This window comes from Lycium barbarum, chromosome 9 (genome assembly GCF_019175385.1).
Source record: "Lycium barbarum isolate Lr01 chromosome 9, ASM1917538v2, whole genome shotgun sequence".
NCBI lineage: Eukaryota > Viridiplantae > Streptophyta > Magnoliopsida > Solanales > Solanaceae > Lycium > Lycium barbarum.
Window position 1 is genome coordinate 27,531,453 of NC_083345.1, and position 26,348 is coordinate 27,557,800.

Consider the following 26,348-nt stretch of genomic DNA (forward strand, 5'->3'; position numbering starts at 1 on the left):
ATGTAACAAGGAATGCCGAAGCGGTGGATGATGTTTACTTGGATGAAGTTCGAAACATTCTCCTTCTTCACTTCTTTAAGAGAGATAGCTTCGGCCCATTTTGAGAAGTAATCGGTTGCAGCCAAGATGTACAAGTGTCTACCAGAAGATTTCGGCAACGGACCAACGACATCCAACCCCCAAGCGTCAAATGGCCAAGATGCGACGGTCGGATGTAATGCTTCGGGTGGCTGATGTATAAAATTCGCATGAAACTGACAAGCCTTGCATTTTCGAGCATAGTCCAAGCAATCTTTCACCATCGTTGGCCAATAATATCCCATCCTTTTTATGTGGAAGTGGAGCTTTGGTCCAGATTGATGTGATTCACATACTCCTGAATATGCTTCTTGCAAATCTTGGACTGTTTCATCCTTCCCCAAACATCGCAAGAGCACCCCCTCAAAAGATCTTCTATATAAGGTATCCTTTTAGTAAAGGAATCGAGGTGCACGACGACGAATCTCAGTTCTTTTTCTTGAGTCTTCTGGCAGTATCCCATAACTTAAGTAGTCAATGATGGGTTGTCGCCAGTCTTCCTTCACAGCCTCAGAAACAACTACGAGATGCTTAATCTCATTTTCCGCGCCTTCATCCTCATTTGACGGAGGTACTACCCATTTTTGACAGATAGTCACTTGTGTTTGATCTGGCAGAGTAAGCGCTGAAGATAGATTAGCTAAAGCATCGGCTTTCTTATTTTCCCTCCTAGGAACATGCTGAAGAGTCACATCACCAAGCCATCCTACTAACTTCTGAGCATAACCATAATATGGGAGCAATTTCAGCTTCTTGACTTCATAGCTTCCCAAGAGTTAATTGATCACCAACTAAGAGTCACCAAAGACTTGCAACTGTAACTGCTTCATGTCGACAGCCATTTCAAGCCCAAGTATTAGTGCTTGATATTCAGCGACATTGTTAGAGCAACGTTGTGCCAAAATAAAAGAGTATGGTAGAACTTCTCCCTGCGGAATAACAAACACCACACCAGCACTAGCTCCATCACGTTGTGCAGCACCATCAAAGTACATTTTCCACGGAGGTTGAATTTCAACGACCATTGCATCTTGTTCGGGAAGTTCATCAGTTAGCTCCCAGTCATCAGGTATCGGGTGATCTGCTAAGAAATCTACCAATGCCTGTCCTTTTACAGCCTTTTGAGGGATGTATGTAATCTCAAATTGTTGACACTGGAGGTACCACCTTGCTAGTCGATCACTAAGGACTGGTTTTGACATTACAAACTTAATGGGATTTGCTCTGGAAATAAGGTTAACACTATGAGCTTAAAAGTAGTGCTTCAGCTTTTGAATCGAGAAGACTAGCGCCAAACACAACTTTTCAATTGGCGTGTAATTCATCTCATTAGGTGTCATCATTCTACTCAAGTAATAAAGAGATTTTTCTTTCCCTTCGCTATTCTCTTGGGCCAACAACACTCCAACCGACCTTTCTTGTGCTGAAATGTACAATATCAATAGTTTTCCAGGTACAGGGGCTACTAGAACTGGAGGCTTCATTAAATATGACTTGATATTCTCGAAGGCATTAGTACATGCTTCGTCCCACTTGAAAGGGGCACCCTTCTTCATGAGACGACTGAATGGTTGGCACCTTCCAGCTAAATTCGAAATGAATCTCCTAATGTAAGCTAGCTTCCCTTGCAGACTTTTTAACTCATGAATATTTCGAGGCTCGGGCATTTTCAAAATCGCATCAACTTTGGCTTGATCAATTTCGATTCCTCGATGTTGAACAGTGAAACCAAGGAATTTTCCAGTAGTAACTCCAAAGGCACATTTCAATGGAGTCATTTGAAGTTGATATCTCCGAAATCGCTCGAACACCATTCTCAGGTCTTGCAAGTGGTCGCTCCTCTTTCTTGATTTTACCACCAAGTCATCCACATAACATTCAACATTTTTGTGGAGAAAATCATCAAAGATATTCTGCATAGCCCTTTGATATGTGGCACCAGCATTTTTCAAACCAAAAGGCATCACTTTGTAACAATAAATAACCTTGGGTGTACGAAATGCAGTAAGCTCTTCATCCTTTGGTGCCATGCGAATTTGGTTATAGCCGGATGAACCGTCCATGAAAGACATCGCCTCGTAACCAGTGGTAGCATCAATCATCAATTCTGGGATGGGAAGCGGGAAATCATCTTTAGGGCATGCGTTGTTAAGATCCCTGAAGTCAACACAAACTCGAATTTGGCCAGTCTTCTTTTTCACAGGAATGATACTCGAAATCCATGTAGGATATTTAACTTCACGAATAAAGCTAGCTTCAATGAGTTTGTTGACTTCATTTTCGATTGAAGGAACCAAATCTGGTCTGAAATACCTTTGGGCCTGCATAACAGGACGGGAACCATTCTTGACCGCCAGATGATGGACTGCTACTTTGGGATCTAATCCAGACATCTCTTTATAACTCCAAGCAAAAACATCCCTATACTGTTCGAGTATTTCAATGTAAGTGTCTTCTTCATCAGCTGTTAGAAAAGCACTTAGTTAGGTGGGCCTTGGGTCTTCATCAGTACCAAGATTAACTTCTTTCAAGGAGTCTACTGTGGTCTTTACCCCTTCTTCAAGTTCTGGAGGAGCATCTCTAGCATCTTCATTCTCTTGAGGATCACCATCATTGAACGATATGTGGTAACACGCGGAGATGTCCTCCAACTTCTCAGCAACCTCAATCTGAAATGAAGTATCTTGATCACTTGGTGTAGTAATATGATATGAAGAACCTACACTTTCCTCATCTTCTTCACGCTCCTTGGTATACACCACAGTGTGAGACTTTGCTTTTAGCACCTCTCCACATGAAACCACAAGGTTTGTTTCTCGCCTTATTCTAGAAGGAATCAAACTTTGTATATCCTTCTGGGTTCTAGGCAAAGCGAGCGTTTTAACTCTTTGATAATCTCTGTAGAACTTGTTCTTCCTCTTCTTCTTCAGCTTCAACGGCCCCAATCTCTCAAACACAGAAGCTTTTGCGGCCGACTTTCCAAGACGATCAAACACTAAAGGCCTTTTGTTGGAAGCAATAGACTCATCTTCCACAGTGATGTAGTCGGTACTTGCCCTTCTTATGGAGATGCGAACTGGCGGAGGTTGTTTGTATCCCAAACCTTCACGTGATTGCATCATGGTAGCTCCTGATGGAAGTTTCCCTAACTTTGAAGGCTCGTTGAGGTTGTACCCAACCTTGACAAATAACTTGTAAGCATTTGGATCAAAGCCTTCATTTGTGCGTTTTGTAGGGAGTGCCATATTTTGCGGCGGATTCTGAGCCACGAAGTCTCCAAGTAGCTTTGAGGACAAATTTATTGCGTCAATCCGTCTGATAGGGAGAGTTAGCCCCCTAGCACATTTCCTTGAGCTTCAGATGGTTGCCTTGGAACCAATTTTCTGATATTGGTTCTATTATATGTTTTACCCCAGCAAACATATTCGAAGCAATGGGTAGGGCATGAGAACCAGATGAGGATGATTTTAAATACTTAAATAACCCGAACCACAGATACAATCAAGAATACAATAATACAATGAGAGCTAACTAGAATTGGCGTGTTAGGGAGGCTGAAATGCTAGAACAAAACTTGAGGGCACTCGGATTCAAACATCCAAAAAGTCATGCTACGTCAATGCCTCGTGGTACACCACAAGAGTTCAATTTTGCTCTTAACCGTTTTCACAAAGAGAACAATCAGATGAAAATACGTTGCCTCAGGGTAGAATTTGGTCAACATGGATACCTCAAATTCAGATCCAAGTGGGATTCAGACTGTGAGATGTTCGATAAAGATGATTCCCCGTGATCCTATAATATTTTTTTTATAATAAAGTAGATAGGTAGGGTCATAATGACGACCCCAAAGGTACTTGGGGGTTTACAACATAATCAATGTTGAGTAGTAGAATTGTAGATTGGTCAGTATTCCTTCCAAATGATTCGAATAGCAGTGGTGATGAAAGCTCAAATCATAACAGCTATTTCAGTGAATCGAGTTATCTTGATAACAATGAATTCAAGATAGACGATATGAAACCCTACCTTCTTATAGAGTAATGATGATTTTTGCATTGTGAAATATTTAGATCCACGAGATTATTATTACGGGTTATGCCGAGAATGGGCATATCAGCATGCTGAATTAGGTTGTCTTGTTCGTAACTTGGAAAATCTCAACGCTCAAATCCCAACAATGTTCTTAATGACCATGCCTCAAACTAATCCACATTCTTGCGAGGTTGCAATACAAAGGTTTAGAAAAGAAAATAATAGAATGCTAGCAAGACGTTGTAGATTTTACATGCTAAAGTTGTTCGAAGAACAAGCATCATCAATCGATAGAGAACTATTACACCTCAAAAAAATTCATGTCGTTGCACAGTAAATAGACTAACGCAGGGTGAGTCGTATGCGATGTCCCTACAAGAAAGAGAGGTTACTTAACGATTCTAATTAAGATTCCAAAGGCATTCGAGGCAAGAGAAAAAAGCTTGTTGAAGAATGTAAAGTATAAGTCATGTTGTGAAAAAGGGTTTGCAAAGTACCGAGCTAATATTGATTTAATAATGTCTTGAGGAAAAGTTATAACACTCCTTAGGCTGTTAATGAAGTGCTAAACAAGTGCTAAGAAGGTTCCATAAGGATTGGAGATCAAACGAAACGACGAGAATAACTTCAGAAAAATGGAGCTATACGACCACTTATACGGTACGTATAACTTTATACGGTCTATATAAGGGGTCCGTATAGCCTTACAGAAAAGGGAATCTCCCTGATGGTGAAATACGACCACTTATACGGACCGTATAAGGGTCCGTATAACTCCCGACGGGCTGAGTATTTTCCAAGTATAAAAACATGTTCCCACTTCTAATTTTTCATTTCTCAACTCCTCCACACTTCTTGAAATCTCTAGAACTTTATGTACCTCCTATTAACATAAATCCAAGGAAAATCAAAGAACAACATCATCAATCCACTGAAATCAAGTGTAAGAAAGCTCTCTAGGGTTTCTAGAAGTCAAGAAATCTCTTTGAATTGAAGTTAGGGTTTTCTCCAAGTGAGGCAACTCCATCCAAAACCCACTCCTACACAATCAAAGGCGAGGTTTATGATCATTTCATGTTATTTAGAATATCGAATGGTTAAAAGACTTGGATGCTGGAATAAAGTAGAATATGGAGCTCAAATGTGAAAATAATGATATTCTTGAAAAATAGTTTGACATGAACCATAATTCTTGAGATGTTATGAGTATAATCTTGTTATAAATGGTATTAAGAATATTGGAGAAGCATTATATGAGGATGGGTGTGGTGTTATATTATGGCTATGATTATGAATGACTTTGAGAGGGGATTTTGAGAATGGGATGATATCGAACTTAACAAAGTTTATTGATTATGATATTGTGGGTGTGTTGTTGATGTTTGGGAGTTGTTATATTATATGGAGAAAGTTATAGAAACAAAGGAAGTGCTGCCCAATTTCTATTAGCTTTTAGTTGCTTTAGCTTAAGCTTAAGTATGTTATCGATTATCTAATCTTAGCACGAATTCCCTTGAATGTAGAATTACGAACTTGGAAGGAAGCGTTTAGTCGGCAAGTTAGAAAGGCGAAAAGGTATGTGAGGCTAGTCCCTTCTTTTTCTAAGGCATGACTTTCTTTAATTTTCCATGACTTTCTCATATTCCGAAAATTATAAACCTATGACTATTAAGAACTACTCATGAGGTAAAGATAAGAGATATGTTATGAATATGATAATGATGATGATGAGCCTAAGTCTAGAGATTCCAAAGCTTATGATATGATATTTCTATGAAGCTAATGATCCTTATGTGATTTTTGATGTTATTCGTTGTTGTTAGACTCACCTTATAATGCTAGTTCCTTCAAGGTTAGACATGATGATCACGGCTACTCTATAATGGAATCGGGAGTTCTCGACCTTACGTCACCCCGATAGAACTGTAGCTTTTAATTGATTCCTAATGCATGCTTTATGATAAGTATATGATGATGAGATTACACCGCGCCTAGATGGCCGGGCATGTCATCGCTAAGGCGGGCGGCTTATGATTACACCATTCCCAGATGGCCGGGAATGACACCGCTAAGGCGGGCGGCTTGAGATAACACCGTGCCTAGATGGTCGGACATGACACCACTAGTGGGCGGCGTGCGATAGTTACCGGACGCGGGTTAACGATGATGGTATATTTGATATGCATAATATGTGTTTTCCATTAAAAGCTAAGCAGGTTATATCTTCGCCTCATGTCTCATTATTTCTTTATTATGTCAGTATTACTCATGTCTTACATACTTAGTACAATGTTCGTATTGACGTCCTTTCTTTTTGGACGATGTGCTCATGCCCACAGGTAGACAAGGAGGTGGCCCAGATTCCTAGGAGCTACTCAGCAGATTTACAGGAGCACTCCACTATTGCGGAGGTGCCATTTTTGAGATATTATTTTGTGTATATATTTGGGCACGACGGGGTCCTGTCCCGTCCTTATGTCTTAATACTCTAGTAAAGGCTCGTAGATACGTATGTGTGGGTAGTAGATGTCCCATGATGACCACATTGTATTTTTGTATATCATTTTTGCAGCCGTGAGGGCTTATATATATGCATGCGTTGCCTTCGAGATTATATGTGTCCAAGATGAGTATGATGACTAGCGTAATAAGTGGTGCTCGGTAGTCAGCTCGGGGTACCCGTCATGGCCCCCTAGTCGGGTCGTGACAAGAACTAACATCTACAAAAAGAAGATATGTCTTAAGAAACCCAAAATATTGTTCTCAGGACGATATTGAGCACTTCTATTATGATGATGATTATGGGTTATTTTGGTTCACTTGCTTATTTTTTGGGTCAATTAAGTTCTGGACTCGCGATTTAATTTGTATTTTTAATTTATGATGAAGTCATCAATTTGAAGAAAATTAGTATGTTCTAATTTTCTTTGATTGTTATAGTCTATTATTAATTTATATAAGCTTCTTAGAGTTAATAATTCATAAAAAGTTCAACAATTCACAATTTTAAAGAAAACACAAATAAATTAGTACATAAAAGATGCCGATTACACAATACATGAAAACGTACAACTAGTAAAAACAAAATACATAAAAATAACAAAAAAATACATTGAAATAATAAACTTAATAAAAAAAATACATAAAAATAATAAACAACAACAAGATAGCACAAATAATCTTCCAAAATTTCAGTTTTCCTTTCAAAGCATTTTTCTCGTGTTGAGTGTCTCTAAGGTTAGCCTTGAAAAAACTTTATTTTTCTTTGGATTCTTTAAGCAAGACCTCCAAAAGGTCAAGTTTTTCTTGAGCTTCCACAAGCTTAAACTGCAAGTCAAACTTCACGGTATCTCTAGTGATACGTGAGGTCGCAGTATCTCTATCAACAGGAGGCTTTTTAAACTTTGTCGCCACCGTTTTATCCACGGAAATGCTATCTTCCCATCGAAAATGTTTGCAACCATTCATACCCTATAAACATTACAAGAAAATCAATTTTCGAAGGTAAAATATGTAGATGATGTGGAAAAAATCTAAACCCTAAAAACTTGTAAAAACACTTACTGCGGGCACTTAACAACGCAAAAAACAACGACCCGGATTATCTTGGGTCCTTGATGTTCTTAGCTTACAATAATAACCGCATTCATAAACATCGGTTTTATAGCAAAGTTTGACGATTTGAAGCTTTGAGACATGATTTTCGGGGGGCTAAAGTATGTTGAAAGAGTGAAAATGGAGGAGGTGAAGAGTGATTTGAAAATGGTGAAGTGTTAGGGTTTATAATAACACCTATTGCGCATGAAATTACTGCGCAAAAGGTACTAAGGAAACTTTTTTTTTTTTTTTTGGTATTTTGGTTCACTTGCTTAGTTTTGGGGTTATGAAAGTTCCGGACTCAGGAGAGAGAAGGTGAAGGAGATAAACAAAAAATTGAAAATGAACAATCAGCTGCTTTCACGGTCTTAAAGGGTGTGTGATTCACACATCATGCCAAGTAAGCAATATGTGTCTAAATAGGCACATTTTGACTTGAATTCAGGTGTTCAATAGGAACAACCCTTAGTTTAGGTGTTTAAATGAAAAAAAATAAGACAAGTTTAAAGGGCTCTATGTATTCAGCCTTAATAAAATGAATTTTAGGTGTAATTACTAATTTTAAAAACTAGCTTATGAGAATTCTGAGACAATATGGTGACGACGCACTATATTTGAGCTAGTCATGAGAACTAATCCTAGTTTATGAGGCTTTCTCATAATATAAATTTTAGATCAAAACCCTTAAACACACTCATTGATCACTTCAATGTGTATATCTTATAGCTTAATATTTAGAAAATAGAAATCTCTCATTTTCTAATTATAGTACATGACTTGCTTTGCATGTTTTACATACTGCTTTTTAAAGGAAATATTCCCGTTCGCCACCGCCCAAATCTTAAAATATTATAATTACTTTGCTTAATAAGTAATGAAACAAAAAAGAACTATATATAATATTCCCTCAAAATCCGCAACTCTCTATCCATGAAATCTCATTACTTTAATCATTTAAAAGAAGGCCATCATCCCTAAATGATGACACTCACTTGACAGTATATCTCCGGCTCTAAACATGTTTCAAAGACCAAATTCCTTCTTTTTTCAATAGTATTTTAATTAGTGGCTGACCCAGCGTTGCGATACTGAATTTATCACTGAATTTATCTTAACTCAATAGTTTTAACGAAAAACACAAATTTATATATATAAATTCACTAAAATAAACAATCTATCTGAATCCATAATTTCAAAAAGAATAATAAGTTTAATATTAAGAATTTTAAAAATTGAACGCAAAACGATTAAATCATTAATCCGCTTCTGGTTCAAACAGTACAACAGCATCAACATTACAGTACATAAACCTATTGATTGTTATTATTACTTCTCTAATAAACCATTATTATTTAACTTCATATATAGGACCACACTATGTGCGTGTGTGTATATATATATCTAACAAAAAACTATGCTCCCCTAGTTATTACAAGCTCATACAATATGCTTAAGAAAGGTGGTGTAGAAATCTCCTTATGGTCCAACTCCACCGTGATACGGCGGTGGTGCAGGCGGCGCCGACACATAAGGCGGCGAAAAGGAAGCGGCATTCGACTAGGCAAACGTCGGGCGGTGGTTTACTGGCGGTTCATGGCGGGTCATTTTCGAATGTTGAAGAAATTAATTATTCAAATGGGATCTCATTGTGGATCGATAGAGGCTTATTATAACTTGTCTTTGCCCTTTTTCCGTTCACAGATATTTCCCTTATGCTAATTAATTGCTGTGTAATTTGACTGGATTGTTATAGTATGTCGTTGATTTAATTTTCAGTAACTTATGAAATTTGTTATGAAGATTTACGTGGTTGTTAACTTTTTATGGGTAATACTATTATGTTATAGCGTAAAGATTTATCTACGTTGGCGGGTACACCAACGAGTAAGGGTGTACAAAGAAAACCAACAAACCGCACCAAATCGATAATCCGAATCAAATCGAGAAAAAAACCCGACTAGTGGTTTGGTTTGGTGTTGACGAAAAAAACCCGACCATAATTGATTTGGTTTGGTTTTAACTGAAAAAAAATCAAACCCAACCAAACCAACCCGACATTACATGTATACAATTTTTAGAAATATTTATTTGTAATGTATTTTATAAATATTTCTTAAACTTTTTCATAGTTTTTGTCTTTTAACATATTATTTCAAGCTTGGACTTAGAATTTTGAATGATCAATAAGTTTTATAGCTCATAAATGTTAGTAACTCAAATAAAGCCCAAATCAATATTAATGCTAACAAAAGAAATTCAATTCTAACACTAGAAATGATAATAATGTTGGCTATGTATTCTTTAGCTTTGCATTGGTTTAGACAGTGAAAATACATAACTTAATTCGTTTTGGTCTTTAATATTTAGTCATGTAATTGATGTTTATTAGCCGTAGTTATTTAGCATGACTTACTACTTTAAATTATGATCATTTTCATTATGGCTTATTATTTAGCAATATTTGTTTTATGCGATTTTATTATATTTTTTATTGAATATTTTAGTACAAAGTCATCACCCATTTAAATATTGTGTTATTTTCTTTAGAAACACCTTAATTAGATAGTTGTATCTTACTAGGACTAAAGAAATATTTGAGTCACAAGATATATGTTTTATATGAAGACTTTACCGAAAAAAATCCGAGAAAACCCGACTTTTGTTGGTTTGATTTGGTTTAGAGATTTAGAAACCCGACACAATTGATTTGGTTTGGTATTTGAAAAATCCGAACCAACCCGGTCCATGTACAAACCTACCAACTAGTATATATTGCTTTTTTCACTTATTAACCATCCGTAAAGCAATGGAACTTGGGCCATATAAGGAGTAAACCACCGATGTGAGATATTTTAACATCCCACCTCACGCCCAGGGCTGGACATCTGGTGCATGGACGATTTTAATATGGGGCCCACTATCGAGAAATAATAATTGGGATTGGTCCTGCTCTAATACCATGTAGAGAAATGGATCGTGGGCCTAACTCAACCCAAAAGCTAGCTTGTGAGGGGAAGATTGCACAAGTCCATATAAGGAGTCTACTCATTCCTTAAACCACCAATGTAGGATATTTTAACACTATCTAATTAGGTTAATTGAGGATCCAATTAAATTAAAGACATTTTCAAATCTGCTCAATTTCAAATACTTAAAGGGCATACTTAGACCTTTTTCGTATTTAAACACATGTTCAATAATATATATCCCAACATGTAGAACTTAAACTTTTTACTCGTGTAAGATGATGGCGGGTGAAAGAAAATTATCTAAGGGTATGATGGAGTAGTTGAGATTCTTTCATTCTTTATTAAACTTTTCGGGGCAGAGTCCTGGGAAAGGTGAAACCTTTAGGCGACACAAGTGTATATTAGCCGGATTAGTTGTAACACCTCGTACATTAAACTAGGCTACGTTCATGATTCGGGACTTAGAAACCAAGACGGAGTATTTTGGGATGAAAATTTCCCTCTGAATCGATCATTGTACAAGTTGCGAGAATTGTACGGGCCATACAATGATGTACAGGCAGTACAATGATGGGCGTACATCGAGGGGAATTGGCAGAGAGCACCGAGGGTTTACAACCCAAGTACAAGCAGAAAAGTACGGCCCGTACTTTGAAGTACGGTGCGTACCTTGAGCTCGTACATCCCCCGTCGAAAATTAAGTGGCACTGGAAATTTGACCCAATGTATGGCCACGATGTAAAGGCCGTACTTTGAAGTACGGCCCTTACATTAAGGCCGTACTTCTCCCGCGTTGGCTAGAACTTATAAATACGAGGGGTTCAGTTCTAATTTCACTTTTCACCAGTTTCCAAGTCCTAGAACGAACAACTCTCAATCTCCATCACCAAGAACATTAAGTTAAGCAATCCCAACCTGTTTCAATTGGACTCTACCATATTTTAATGAACATTAAGCAAGAATTCATCATTCTTAACCTAGGGTTTTCAAGAAAACTCATTTAAAGGATTCAAGACTAAAGCTTTGGGATTCTTCTATAAATTATAGATTTTATTACGAGTTTGGAGTAGTACCAGGCATGTAGAGTTTCTATTTACGTGTGGGAACACCATTGTTCTTCCCCACGCCACGTTCCTCCATGATTATGCGGATGTTTACCAAAACTAGGGTTTTATCCATGTTTATGATAACCCTAAGTTCATGTATCATGACGTACCATGTTTGCTTTAATAGTTCGTTATTGTGTTCTTAATATTCCCTTTTGGTTATTGAGAATCTGCCCGTAATCCATGAAAACCCATACTTTGCATTCCATGGGTTCTTAAATGCAAGTTATGAACTTTTATGTTTATTTTCATGAACTTATACATGTTTTCCATATTTCCATACAAGTTATATTATTTATTATCTTCATGTTTTAATACAAGCAAGAATCATGTTTACAAGCAAGTTATATAATTCATGGGCTTCTTAGCCAACTATATCATGTTCATGTTTTTGGGAGTTGCACTAATTACCGAGAACGCTTCAAGCAGCCTGAAACTACGTCAGCCACTGTAGGATAAGGATCGCTCCGCCCAGTAGGACGATTCCTTAGTATTAATTGGATCCTTTCATGTCATATTACATGTTATACCCTGGCAAGGTATGAGAGGCTTTGCTGGTAGGGCGCAAGTACCAGACTTCATGTTGTCGGTTATATTTATGCTCTCCCTACTTAAAATGTTTTTACTCGTGTCATATCTATGTATATTCATGTTCATGACCAGGTTTCAGTTTCAGTTTCAATTTCACTTCTTATCATGTTATTTCATGTCCCATGTTATTTCATTCAGTTACTTTACATATCAGTACATTCAATGTGCTGACGTCCCCTTTCTACTGCCCGGGGGCCCTGCATTTCACGATGCAGGTACGGATTTACAGGATGACGCATCTGCTCTGTAGGATTCTTCGCGTATCAGCTTATTGGTGAGCCCCATCTCCTTCGGGGTTTAGTTATTCATCTATTTTCTTATGTTAGTCATGCATTAAAGGTATGCTAGGGGCCTTGTCCCAGCAAGTATGTTTTACAATCCAGACTCATGATAGAGGTTTTATAGACTAGTAAGTTATGTTATGTCAGATATTCAAAGTTGTTTAGCCACCTTTGGCTCGATTCATGGTATTTCCGCATTCATGTTTTAAACGAGTATCTATTTAATTATTATGGCTTCATGTGTTTTCTTAAAGCCCATCATGTTTCATGCTATATTCAGTTCATGTATGCCTCATGATAATTCAGCAAGCCATGTGGTTCGCTCGGTAGCATGCAGTAAGGCACCGAGTGCCGTGTTTCGCCCAGGCCATGGTTCGGGGCATGACATTAGCGTACTATACACCAAATAATTATTAAAAAAATACAATTAATACATCAAAAAATAAAATTAAGATTAGTTTCTAATGTGCCGAGACGATCATTCATCGAAATGAAATCTCATCGATGTAGGTGGTACAATCATTTCCTGCACAATTTGTCCCTTTTTCCTGAGGCATTTGTTGTGTAATTTATTTTACTCTATATTAAAGGGCTAACAAATCCAGAAAAAAAATCACAGCTCTAGATATAAGGGCCTCCCTTTTCACGTCGATAACATCTCACCACCTACATGTTGTAGTGTTGTGAATATTTCTTTCCGCCTCCAGTACTGTTTTCAGTGGATTGCATTTTTCATGCAAAATATGAGCAAGCTAGTGTGAATTAATTCTAACTAAGGGAAGTTTGCACATATTTAGGTATTGAAGACATCGGAAAGGAAATAAGCAAGCTTACTAAAGGGCAACTTCTCAGCCGAAGCAATTGATCCTATACATGTTCCAACAATTCAACCATGAGCTAGCTTATTTCATACGTTTATGGACAATATATGGTTCACAAATAATGACATTTGGATACACCTTTAATTTTCATCCAAAAAAAAAGTAATAACTCATTTCTCGTATTCTTTTATATATCAAGTTTTTATCACTCATGATACTCTTGATAAAAGGTATATTACTTCTAATAATGTATCTTATTCTTACAAAATTATAAGTTATCGCACAATTGCTAATTAGCTTCTCTTTTTATGACTTAAATGTTCGACGTCTCGTTGCATGTATAGCTTGTTGGCACGCGATTTACTCTTATGGCACATTTTTTCGCTTTTAGGATATACTTTATAAGTTGTTTAAGCTCTTTAGGAGGAATCTGACCATACCACCATCCAAACATCAGACTTTTGGTTTTCCCTCTTACCCTTCAAAGAATTCTCTGAGGCCCACTGGAATACTAATTACATGGGTTTGCGTTCATTTGGTGTAGACTAGTTTTCATACGCACGCCTCTGATCGCAATCGAGATCGTATTTATACACAGCCGGTGCGACGTCGAGTTTAATGGTGATTCTAGAGACCTCTTTATCAACATATATAGCTTCGGCATGCACCAAATTATGAACTCGACCGGAGATGTGGAAGGCAACAAGCTCCAGTTACTATTTCCTTAAATAAAATACAAGAAAATTATAAAGCTGTAAAAAATTAATTGTAACTTTCTAACAAATATGACTGGAGGAATGATAGAGAAAGAGGTTAAGAAAATAAAGAAAATTTTTGAATCTTATGATTTTAAATTAAAGATGTGTGTTATATACTAAAATATCATTTGAATCTTATAGTCTTAAATATGCAGTGTTGGATATTGGGGTAAAGTACTAAATATAAAAAGTGACATTGTTTTTTAAACAAACTAAAAAGAAAATTAAGACAAACAAATTTAAACGGAGGGAGTATTTTTTTTGGATTCCAGACGCGCCTAACATCAACTTTTTGCCACATCAACATAAGGGTATAAATTTCACCTTAAACAAGATCAGGGGTAAGAAGTTGCCTTAAAGTTAGAGTGTGCAATTGACTTTTCACACTAAGTTAGGGGTAATTTATGTATTTTTCTTACTTTGTTGATATTTTTGATTAAATCTTCTTGTTACTATATTTTTTTATAGGAAAAGTTATCGAATGAATAATTATTCCTTTACTCTCATCAAACTGAGTATGATCGTATGTTGATAGCATTTACTATATTAGAAATATCAATAAAGCCGATTATTGTAATTGCGCGGGACAGCCTTCCCGACTCTTTTATTTTAAAAAAATTCGTTTTATGAATGATGGAGTGCCCTTCTCCGGCTTTGACTGCCTTCTTGCTTGTTAGTTCATTTGCCTAGAAAAGGTTATCAGAATGAGCTGTTATTCCTTTCCTCTCATCAAGTCGAGTATGATCATATGTCTGATAGCATTTACTATATTAGAAATATCAATAAACCCAATTATTGTAATTGCACAGGATAGCCTTCTCGACTCTTTGATTTTAAGAATTTTAATTTTATGAATGAGAGATTGCCCTTCTCCGACTTTAACTGCTTTCTTGCTTGTTAATTAGTTTGTGTTGCCCGCTTAGTATGGAAGTCCAAGTCCATAAAGTATGCTCATTCTTTGATTTATATAAAAGATCTTGCCTGAATATGCTGGTTTTATAGGAATTCTTCAAGCTCTAGCAAATAGGACGAAACTATTTTTGAAAGTAATTTTATTCAATCTATTTCTACATAAAGTGACTATAAATTAATTCCTAATAATTGAAGATTAGATGTGTTAAGTCAATGTTAGAATAACCAAAATTAAAACTTAACAATAATTGAGGGGTTAAAATACTATTTTCCCTAATAAACAAAAAGAAAATTACAGTCAAATATTATTTGATCATCTAGTTTATAAAATATGTACTACATATAAATAGTGTATACTTTTTATACTAAATTATATATACATATACAATACATACCTATATACAATATATACAGCCGAAGTGTATAAATAATATATAGTTGGGCGATGTTGGTAAACTACTCACTCCATCTCAAATTATTTGTCGTTTTTTAGTTTTATACGCCCTTTAAGAATATTATTTAGGAGGGGTATTGACTAACTTTACTCTTATTTATGTCTAAGTTTTAATAATCTCTCTATTAAATATGTATGTTATCTTCCATTAACGATAAAAAATTTCTAAAGTAAAATGGGAAAAAAATGATTAACTGTGTGTTAAACTTTACTACAACAACAGGAGGGTTGAATACCCCCTTTGTATTTAGTTGCAGCTAGAATGGCGAAATGGCTTAATATATACAGTGGGGTTTTGATGGTTCGGGTTTTGCTTAGTTGGTTTCCTAATATACCTTGGGATAGACAGCCATTATCAGCTATTAGGGATCCTTATTTGAATCTTTTCAGGAATATAATTCCTAATATATGATACTTTGGATGTCAGTCCGCTTTTGGCTTTTGCAGTCTTGGGTACGCTTGGTTCCATTCTTAATAGCACCAGGGGAGGATACTAAAAGATTTTTTGCTTATAAAAATCTTATTGTTATGTTGGTCTTTTAATACGTGAGTTAGATTTGATGGTTCAATGGTATTGTAGTAGTAATATTGATTTCAGAAATTTTGGTACAACTGACTGAAATGTTATTTATCTGGAATGAATAGCTAGTTAATGGGTTGAGAATGTAGTGGCTGTTTGCCACTGATAAATTTTCTATTGCACTGGCCTAGTTGAAAAGTGACATTCTGTTATAGGCATTGAAGTTTAATGACAATGTTAGTTGCGTTATGCTTTGTGGGAATGTCAAATGGGTTAAACGTGAGGAGGACAGAGGATAAACTAAAAGCTTTATTTGAATATTAGCCAAGTCTTCGTGATCAGAAATGTGGTCACCTTTTGATTGAATAGAATTTGTGTGTCAACTTGAGAGCCATGCTATTGTATATTATAGCAATTTCTTATCCTATTATAGCTTCTCTGTAATGCCTTGAGTTTTCACTGAGATTGCACTATATATGGGATGGAATAGATTTCTATTAGAGAAATTGAACAACATACTTAAAAGTGAAAAAATGGGGTACCAACACAGCATCATATAGTAGCAGCCTAAAGTGTACGATTTGGGTATTTCATGTTGTATACACGTGTTTAGTCTTTGTACTTGTGTGAATATCTGTATATTTCGCTACTTATTGAAACTCTTCATTGTTCCATATACTGCTAAAATTTCTCCTATTCTGAGTGCACATGCTTTGCCGCTACTTCTCTGACCAGATTTTCTTAGTATGTATGTGGATTGTTGATTTCCTCTTAGTTCTTTCCTGATGGGCATGTCAAGTTGGTTGACTTGGTTCTATTTCTAGACAATATTGATTTAGTATCTTCAATTTTCAACAATTCACTTAGCATTTTTAGTTAGATTTTTAATTTTGTTAGTACAACGTCTGTTATTTAACTTATTAACATCAGTGTTTTAAAAGGCGGGGCGTTTTACGTCTGCCTCAGTGAGGCGTAAGCCCCGAGGCACGGGGCGTAAGCCCCATGGGGCTTTAATTTTTAGTATTTTATAAAATGATATAATTATAATAAATACTTTTAAATAGGTGAAATAGCGTAAAAAATTGAAGAAAACTATAAATAAGTGATATATATATATATATATATATATATGCTCCACTCCCACAAAAAAACTAATTAGAACAATCTATTATATGCTACTTACAAGTACAAGTGACTGCTCGTTACTTTTTTGAGATAGTAGAAGACAAGATAAAGAATTGAAAAAGAATATATGTTAGGCATTCTAGCAATAAAAAAAGGTCTTGACTTTTAAATTTAATGTTCCAGTTCATTTTTAAAACATTTGAGTAATTACATGTTGACTTTTGAGAATTTGGGCATTATATTAAGGACTTATTTAACAAATTTCGTTTTAGTTTGAAGAAGTTTTCTGGACTTAAGCCCCAACAAAAAAACCTCATCCCAAACGCCCGGGCATACGCCCCGAATTGCTGGGCGTACGCCTTTGGAGACTTTCGCCCCGACCCATCGCCCCGGGGCATTTTTGGTACGCCCCGCCCCAGGGCTCGCCCCGAAAACGCCTTTTAAAACACTGATTAATATCTGTTCTTTCCTTTTTCTTCATGTTTTCTTAGTGGTTTTTGTACATGCATGTGGTTGGTTCGTTTAAAATCTTTCATGGAAGCACCCAGAATTTAGAACTTAAATAAGGGACCCCAGAATTTAGAACTTAAATAAGGGAACAACTTTGATGCAGCAAAGGTGTTTGAAGATATGCCTAAATCTACTCAATAATAACTTTTTTGCTTGTTGCACCGTTTGAAGCTTTCGTGACAGAATTTCCTCATAGCAGAACAAGTTTAAATTTCGTAGTAGATTATATTTTTGTGTCGACTGTACTAAATTTATGCTATTAGACTAGACAAGTTTTATTTGATTATGGCTATGGTTCTAATGTTGGTTATTTTCCTCTTGCATTCTGCTACTTCCTCGCTCTCTTTGCTTCAATTTTCCTTTTCCCCTATTTTCTAGATTTTAAAGTTTTAACGTCGCGCCTATTGTAATCCATGCATGTGTCATTTTGGTTTCTATGTCGTTACTGCAGATTCAACCGTTTTAAGCTTGTATTTTTTGTTTGTTTTATCTTGGTGATAACTAATTTTTTTGTTATTTTTCTGAAAAGCAATAGTAAGGTACTTCTATTCCTGGTTCCTACTTCTTATACTTTTTGTTCATCATATCTGTTTAGGAGTTCGTTATATTTGTAGTATTTAGGTATCCATGTAGATGATGGCTTAAAATTATATGTATGAGGGATATTCTTTGAAGCCATTGGTATTTGCAAACCTAAGCATTAGGAGGTTATGGTAATCTTTTTGTGTTGTATCACTGCCCTAATATTTTGCATTTAACTGCAAAGGGGATTTAATTATCTGCGGGTACTTACTGCATCTTGCGATATCATTGGGTGTTGTTTGGAGTTTAATTTCTTATAATCTTTGAGGGTTTTATTTGCTTTTTGCCTTGCAGAAGTTTTCTTTTTTCCTTCTATGTTTCTTTATTTTGATATACCTTAAAATCGTGGCTCATGTTTGTTACCCGGGTAATGAACTCTTGCTACTGCATGGAGCATGTTTTTAATGAACTTACGAACAATCTTGAAAGTCGTGGACTAATTAAGGTAGGATTTGGTGAGAAAGTGGATTGTTGAGTAAAAGAATGTGATCAAAATAGAAAATATAGTGGAAAACCTTCTCATACCTTCGCTCATGGACCCTCTTATTTTACCTTCTAAGCTAATAGACTGCTCAAACAATTAATTGCCTGTTTTCGGGTAATTTTACTTACTCATATCCTGGATTTGTTAAAAGAAAAATTGATCCAGCAGCCTAGACACAAACAAGTTGAGTGGACAAATATCTAGGCGAAAAGAAGTTGTACAGTAATTTTTATTGTAATAGTCCATGGTTTCTCACATTCCAAAGTTTTTTGATGTCGCTCTAGGGATACACACTTTCTATTTTAGATAATGAATACAAGTATATCTTTTGCGTGTTTTATTACTGGAACAACAGAACTTGGTCAGTTCAACTTCTACTATTATTAGAAAGAGGAGTTTGAGATATCAATTATTACTGACCATGAGTAGGGTAACTAGCTATTTGGCTTCCATGAACATGGTCTTCTTTGCAATAGTTGAGAAATTGGTATCTAAGAGTACATAATCTCTCCTAAGAATAACTTCTCTGTAGTTGAGGAAAAATATTGATAAGAGTTTTCACATAAAATAGAGACTCACATGTACTCCTTTATTCCTGGTATGCTCGACATTGTGTTACTTTTATAAGAATTGTGAAGGTGAAAAAGAAAAATATATGGTTATCTAGGTGGTATTATGTATGGTCTTCTTTGTTACATACTTGTGTACTTGTTTTTGAGACGGGAATTCTCTTGTAAGCTTGACCCGTATGTTTGTAGGTATAGCTATTTGGTATCTTGGGACAGTAAATGGTGAATCCTTTCTTCCGGGAAGCAAAAGCATAATTTCAGAGAGGATACTTGATCTTTTTGCTTCTCTGTGTACTTTGTTAAACTAATAACTAAATGCTCTCAAAGGTCTAGGGTGTTCTTTTGGCCTTTTGAACTATTCTTGGAAGCTACTTATACTGCCAAGTACCATCATCTGGAGTTAATTACTCCAATTTTTTTGTTGTTGCAGCATCTGGTTATTTAACAACATAGCTTGTGGGAGTAGAATAAGGTAAGGCATAAACACCAAGTTCTCTCTTTCAACTTCCTGCAAAGAGGTGTGTTTTCTAACGAATCCAGCTCAAGATTTTATAAGTTTTTTCTTTCTTGGAGCATTTGGGTTGATGTGAAATTGGATTTCTTGTAAATGTGAAGAAACGTGGGTCTATTTCCTGTATTCCCCTATATATGAGCTGGCTTTGTAGTTGAGCCACCAGGAGAAGTACTAAATGTTTTTCTTCAAGTGATGAAATTACTGTTTGATTCTAGAAAAAGTATGAGCAAAGTATTGTCTTTTAAGTATGTGCCAGTGCCAAAAATGCCTTGGGTTCAATCTCAAACCAGGGAAAGATATCTCTTCTCCTCTTCATTCAATTTCATCATGTTGTGCCCAGAAAGAATCATCTACACCACCACCATCATCATCTGGAAATAAATTAGCCCAGCAGATCTTTTTATCATAGTAAAAATAATACTGGCTATTCTTTATTTTTGTATTCTGCATTTGTTAGTTAGGTATCTGATGAAATATAGGCCTCTTCATCTATTTCTCAATCTAATAGAGATCCTGAAATGTCTGATTCTGGTGCCTAGTCTGATTCTGGTGCCTATCAAAGGCTGTTACAACAACTTTGTCATCTTCGTGACTCAGGTCTGGATCAGGCCTTTATTGATGCTTTCTCTGTGTTTCTATACAAAGAAATAATAGGTTTAAAAGAGCCATTTAATTGTGTTGTTTGTCTCTGTGAGTTCCCAGAACAAGACAAATTGAGGTTGCTCCCTCTATATAGTCATGACTTTCACATAAGTTGTATGGACGCATGGTTGTTGCCAAATTCAACTTGCCCACTCTGTAGAGGGATCCTTTTCACACCTGGTTTTTACATTGAAAATCCAATCTTTTACTTTGATGATTTAATAGATGACGGGGATGTTTCGGAACATGGAAGTGTTGTTTGTGCAAGTAGGATCCTAAGTATTTTAACTATAACTTTAATAAATTTTAAGGCATTGAGAAAGAGTTTCTTTTATACATTTCACCTCATCCCAAAAAAGGTTCTTTTATAGAGTTTCTTTTATACATTTCACCTCATCCCAAAAAAGGTTCTTTTATACGTTTTAAAATCTGTAACATCATAGTACTAGATGCTTCAGAGCTTATTTCATGTTAACACTTCTTAAACACATGATACTTTCAGGAATATAAGTTTAAGGCACAAGACACTATGACCTTGGAGCCGAGTATGGAAGTGGAAGTTTGAAAATTTGGGCTGCCTAGTGTCCTATGTCCTGGTGGGTTTTTGAACATTGCTGCTGGAAATTTTGTTCATTTCTTTCTGATTTGATTCTTCTCTGCCGCATATTTTAGTGAAGAAAATTGTGTGGTAGGTAATGAAAGTTGTAATTGCTAAAAGCATAGAGAAGGAAACCATAACCATGAGAATTGTTAAAGTTGGATTGTGCCTCTATTCTAATGTTTCAATTTTCTTCTCAAATTTTTTTCTTCTGGAAAGTGATGACTTATACTCCAAATTTGGATGGGAGTTTAGTACTTCTTTTAAGTGTGATATGCCCTCCTATTTGGTGAAGGTTCCTGAATACTTTGGCAGCAGATATTTCTCCTTCTAAAAGCATCTTCAGGAAATTTGCACTTCAAGTTTGATCAGTTCATACCACAATTCAACAAAATTAAATTAGGGAATCTGTATTCTCTTAGCTTCTCATATCATATGTATAGTTGATCTAAGATGGCATTGTCTTTTATGTAAGTGTAGATGAATTTATTCACAGGGTGGGGAAATCAGAGCTTTAAACACATCATTTTGCATAAAAAATTTCCAAAGAGACACCAAAGCACGGGCCATGCTCCATCTAATAGAATGAATGAGAGAAGTTAGGCTTATTCTATGTCCCTTTGTTTTTTCATAGTCAATCAGATCTTAGTGTTATTGATTGGGGGGCATTATCATGGTCCTATCTGCAACGACTTAGCACATCACATTCCCTGACATTGGGTTGCCTTGATTGGGAAGTTGACACAGTTAGTATCATATTTACTAATCAAAGAATGGTTACCACGAGTTATGTTAATTGTGCGAGCGTGACTTTCTTTCTGTTATTGCTCCTTGATGCGCTGTTCACTTTCAACTCTGCCATTATTATGGTTAATGCCCTATATACCACTCAGCTATACCGCAAGACAATAACACATTATTTTTACACTAAGTATGATTTTTGAAAAATGTAATTAATGATCCTTACCGAGCTTCCTTGAATACAATCATTTTCACTTTTCATCATCCATGACTTCTTCAGGATCCTCACATGTGCTGATGTTCCCAAAATGTTGATCGTTTATTGTCTTGTTAATGTATATTAGTGGCAAGAATTTAACTTATTTAAGTGAAATTGCAAAAGATTTTTCTATTTTGGAGGTCGTGATAGGTAGTCTATCATCCTTTGCATGTTGCCAATCTAAGTTTGCTATAGGAACTTGTTGCTTGTCAATGGCCTTGTGTTGATAGTATAAAAGCTCATTACGCTGTCAATGCATGAAGGTGAAACTTTTTAACGGCAATATATAATTGTTCTTTAGTGATGACTATCGGAAGGATCTCGAAGGAAAACCATTAACCTTCTAATATCAGATATAGTTGGTCCTTGCATAATCTTATCAGTGGGCATAAACTATATGCTATTTTTAGAATCTCTTGTAATGCAGTTGCTCAAAGTGATGGTTAGTTCAAGCATTCCTTATCAAAAAAAAAAAAAAAAAAAGGTGATGGTTCAGGTATTCCAGTAATGATATACCGCTATAGATTATGCCTTTGTGGAGTTGAAATGTATATGTTTATTGGGCACAGAAAACATGCTCTTAAGATAGCTGACGATGATTTGATTAAGTAAAGAACTGTCCCATTCAATGCCTAAACAGTTTTATGGGGAGTATTCTAAAAGAATTTTAATTCTACTTGTTTCCCCACTGTATTTTGCTACCTTATCGCATTGCCTTCTCCATAGGATGTTTCACTAACAATGGTTGATTGGGATTGTAAATGAGCCACTACTGCAACACAGTGTCCCTGGTTATGCTGCAGAGGCATTCTTTTAGTTGAAGTGATCATGAGGTGGGGAGGATCATGAGATCTCAGGTTCTAATTCCAATAGAGACAAAGGGTAATAAGTGATTTTTCCTAAGAAGTTACACGATCAAATTATCGAGGTGCCTGGAAGCTGGCGCGAACCATTTTGTTATGCACACCTGGAAAACGCTAGGAGCGATTGATAGATCCAACAATATTTGTACGATTGTCCAGTTCATGTTGGTAGTTGCTCTAAAAGTAGCGTTCAATTAATAAATATGTTTATGTGCCTAGTAGTCAATGAAATGAGAGGAAAATCATGAGATTTCATGTTAGGCAGTAAAAAAGATTGAGTGTCTCCATCTCCAAATTTAATCCGGTGGGCATAATTAACTCAATAACTGTGCTAGCGGAGGTAACAACTAGCAAGTACTCAATGGAATAGTTTAATCTAAGCAGGTCATCTAAGAACTAGCCCTTTTTTTTTTTTTGTAACTCGACCTGAAGTTTGAATATTGAATATTGAAACTGGAATTTTATTAATATAGAACTGAATGTGGGTTTAGCCCATAATACCTGAGATCAGGAGGAAGAAAGGAAAAAAGTATAAAAAGGAAACGGTTTGTGGCACACATTTCGCTTTAACTAGTATTCATGTAACAAAGTTCTAATAGGTGTTTCTCATCTCCTTTTGTTTAGTTGTTTGTATTCGGTGAACTAGGGATGGGCGTTCGGGCCGTCGGATTAGATATGAAAATTTATGTTTGAATTTTCGGTTTTCGGATGAAGAAATCACAACCCAAATCCAGTCCAAATAAGCCCGGATCGGATTGGATTTTTTAAGTTCTGGTTCAGATTAATCTGTTTGGATATTTCGGATTTTCAATTTTTTTTACTTTTGAGCCATTAAGGCGGACTTATCAGGAGCAAAATTCATTGTTGTAATTGCTATTTTGCTTCAATTTCAACCCCTTTCCCAATTGCTGAAAGTGACTCTTCCTTCTCATGTGTCTCAATAGCGAACATTTCTTTTGCCGCAAATTGTTCACCTCGAATTTGTCTGACTCCGTTCGGTGTTGGAAACTTGAGAAGTAGATGTAGTGTAGAAGGTACTACCTTTATATCGTGTATCTAAGGTCTTCCAAAGATCGCATTGTAGCTCATGTCACCATCTATAACATAAACCTTGGTGTGTTTAAGAATTCCTCCCACATTGATTGGCAGTAAAATCTCCCCTTTCACAGTTTCACTAGCCATATTGAAACCATTAAGCACTCTGGAGGATGGTGTAAGTTTATCAATCGTCGACAATTGATCTACCACCTTCCATCGGATTATGTTTGCTGAACCACCCAGGTCGATCAATATTCGCTTGACTTGAGTATCAACTATCATAACTGAGATTACCAAAGCATCATTGTAGGGAAAATTAACGCCATATGCATCTTCATCGATGAATATGATTGCTTCTTCTGGAACAAAGCTTCGTGACCTCATTTCTCGAGTCACCGAGAATTTCGTCCTTTTTGTAATAAAAGGTGTTCCTGCGACCTCCGTTCCGCCTATTATCATGTTGATCACCTGACTTGGTTTGGCCTGATCAAAATGTTTGTTTGAACCTTTGTTCTTTCCGTAACTATTCTTGGCTCTATCACTTAGGAATTCTCTTAGATACCCTTTCTTTAGCAACCGCGTAACCTCATCTCGAAGGTCTCGACAATCTACAGTCCGGTGACCATAAGTCTCATGAAAATCACAAATTACATTTGGATTTCTCCTACTGGGATTCGCTTGAATGGGATCGGGCCACCTGGTATCATTTCCTCTTCTTCATGGTCATCATTGGAAGGCAAATCATTTCCTCTGTGCTCTGATCCATGAGGTGAAACCAGGTTCTGGTCATTCCTTGCCCTGACTTCTCCTGTCACCGTATCTCTCTCTTGTGCATTGACATTGTTCAATGCCCCACCAGCTTGATTTCCAGTGTTTGTCATGATTCCAAACTACCTGATAAAAAAGTCTGAAAGTGATAAGTACAGTAATTAGAGCAACAAAACAATATCACTATTATCCTTAGCCCCACGATGGGCACCAAACTGTTTACCCCTAAAAGAGTAAAGTTGAATTTGTTTGTGTTTTAAAGGATACGTAATATGATTTGTTGTAAACAGTTAATAAAAAGACCAATAAAGGCTAAAGAAATTGAATGAATAAATCAGTATGAAATTATAAAGCAATAATGAAATAATTTAGCCTGGGCTTTGTTGTTCCTTGAAATGAATCTTCTGATGGATTTCCCTCCGGTGGATCGATTATAAGCTCTAGCCTTGAAGAACAGATATTATTCCGATGCAAAAGAGTGACAAAATAAGCTAATTGGAAAAGACTGAATTGTAAGAATATGTCTAAGTAAATGTTATTCGATGATTTCTGAGAGGCCTTTAGGCTCCATTTATAGTACACATACATTAACACTTAAGTCGTGGTTAAATTCTAATTATTAATGCGCAATAATGGACAATAAATGTTATTTTAATTCTAAATCGTAACGTTTGCTTTGAATCTGGACCGATCACACAACAGCACTCTTTCATTAATGATCCGAGGCAATTGTCTCGGTAGGTTTGCTCCGGGCTTATCCAGGGTCTCTCAATCTAATTAAGTGAAACGCCTAAACAATGTTTTGTCTTCAACTGCCATGTGTTCCATTGTGATTACACCACGTGTCAAGCTATATTTTTATATGTATGCAACGCACGTGAGTGCTACTTATAACTATGAAAAAAAATCTTCACCAAAAATAAGAAAAGTAATTTGCATTGATGAGTTACTAACCAGTTGGGGATTAAGGAAGTGAGAAAACCAGAATGCCAACTTTGCCTAATGCAGAGGGGTGCGATATTTATAATGGGAAAAGTAGAACCAAATCAGCGTGTTTTGTAAGAAAAATCCAATTAGTGAAATAAAAAGATTTACTACTAAAATTGAAAGATCTTACCATATGCATCGTATAACAAAATCATTTTTCTTAGTTTAACTATCTTCCAGAAATCCAGATATGTACTTCATAATCATCTTTACTAATTAAAAAATTATTTTTAAAAAACAAAAGGAAAAGGGTTGGATATATCCCTCTACGTTTATTTATTGTTCAAGCCTATCCCCCGTTATACTTTTAGACTATATGAGCCCTTACTGTAAGCTAAAGTTTCATATATATTTCTAACTTAACGGATTGGACACGTGGAGGCTCGAAAATGGAAGACCCAACGCAAATTCAATAAGACCCGTCCCAACCTGGATGAATTTTTTCCAGTTCTCAGGTGCGAATTTCTTCCTATCGAGTAACACTATTCATAGGTTTTGCGTCCAAATTTTTCAATCTAATAGGAGTATATTCATGTGTCCAAATTT

At 36.1% G+C, this 26,348-nt stretch overlaps 1 protein-coding gene and 1 pseudogene across 1 annotated transcript; one reads left to right on the forward strand and one right to left on the reverse strand.

The window, feature by feature from the left end:
• The first annotated feature begins 19,580 nt into the window (after positions 1 to 19,580).
• On the forward strand, positions 19,581 to 21,055 carry LOC132610740 (RING-H2 finger protein ATL46-like; annotated as a pseudogene).
• Positions 21,056 to 24,065: 3,010 nt separating this feature from the next.
• On the reverse strand, positions 24,066 to 24,928 carry LOC132611803 (uncharacterized). Its single transcript, XM_060326172.1, has 2 exons — positions 24,745 to 24,928; positions 24,066 to 24,655 (listed from the first exon to the last, which is right to left on the reverse strand). Exons 1-2 carry the CDS (start codon positions 24,926 to 24,928, stop codon positions 24,066 to 24,068), a joined length of 774 nt encoding a protein of 257 aa, XP_060182155.1.
• Between the last annotated feature and the right edge of the window lie 1,420 nt (positions 24,929 to 26,348).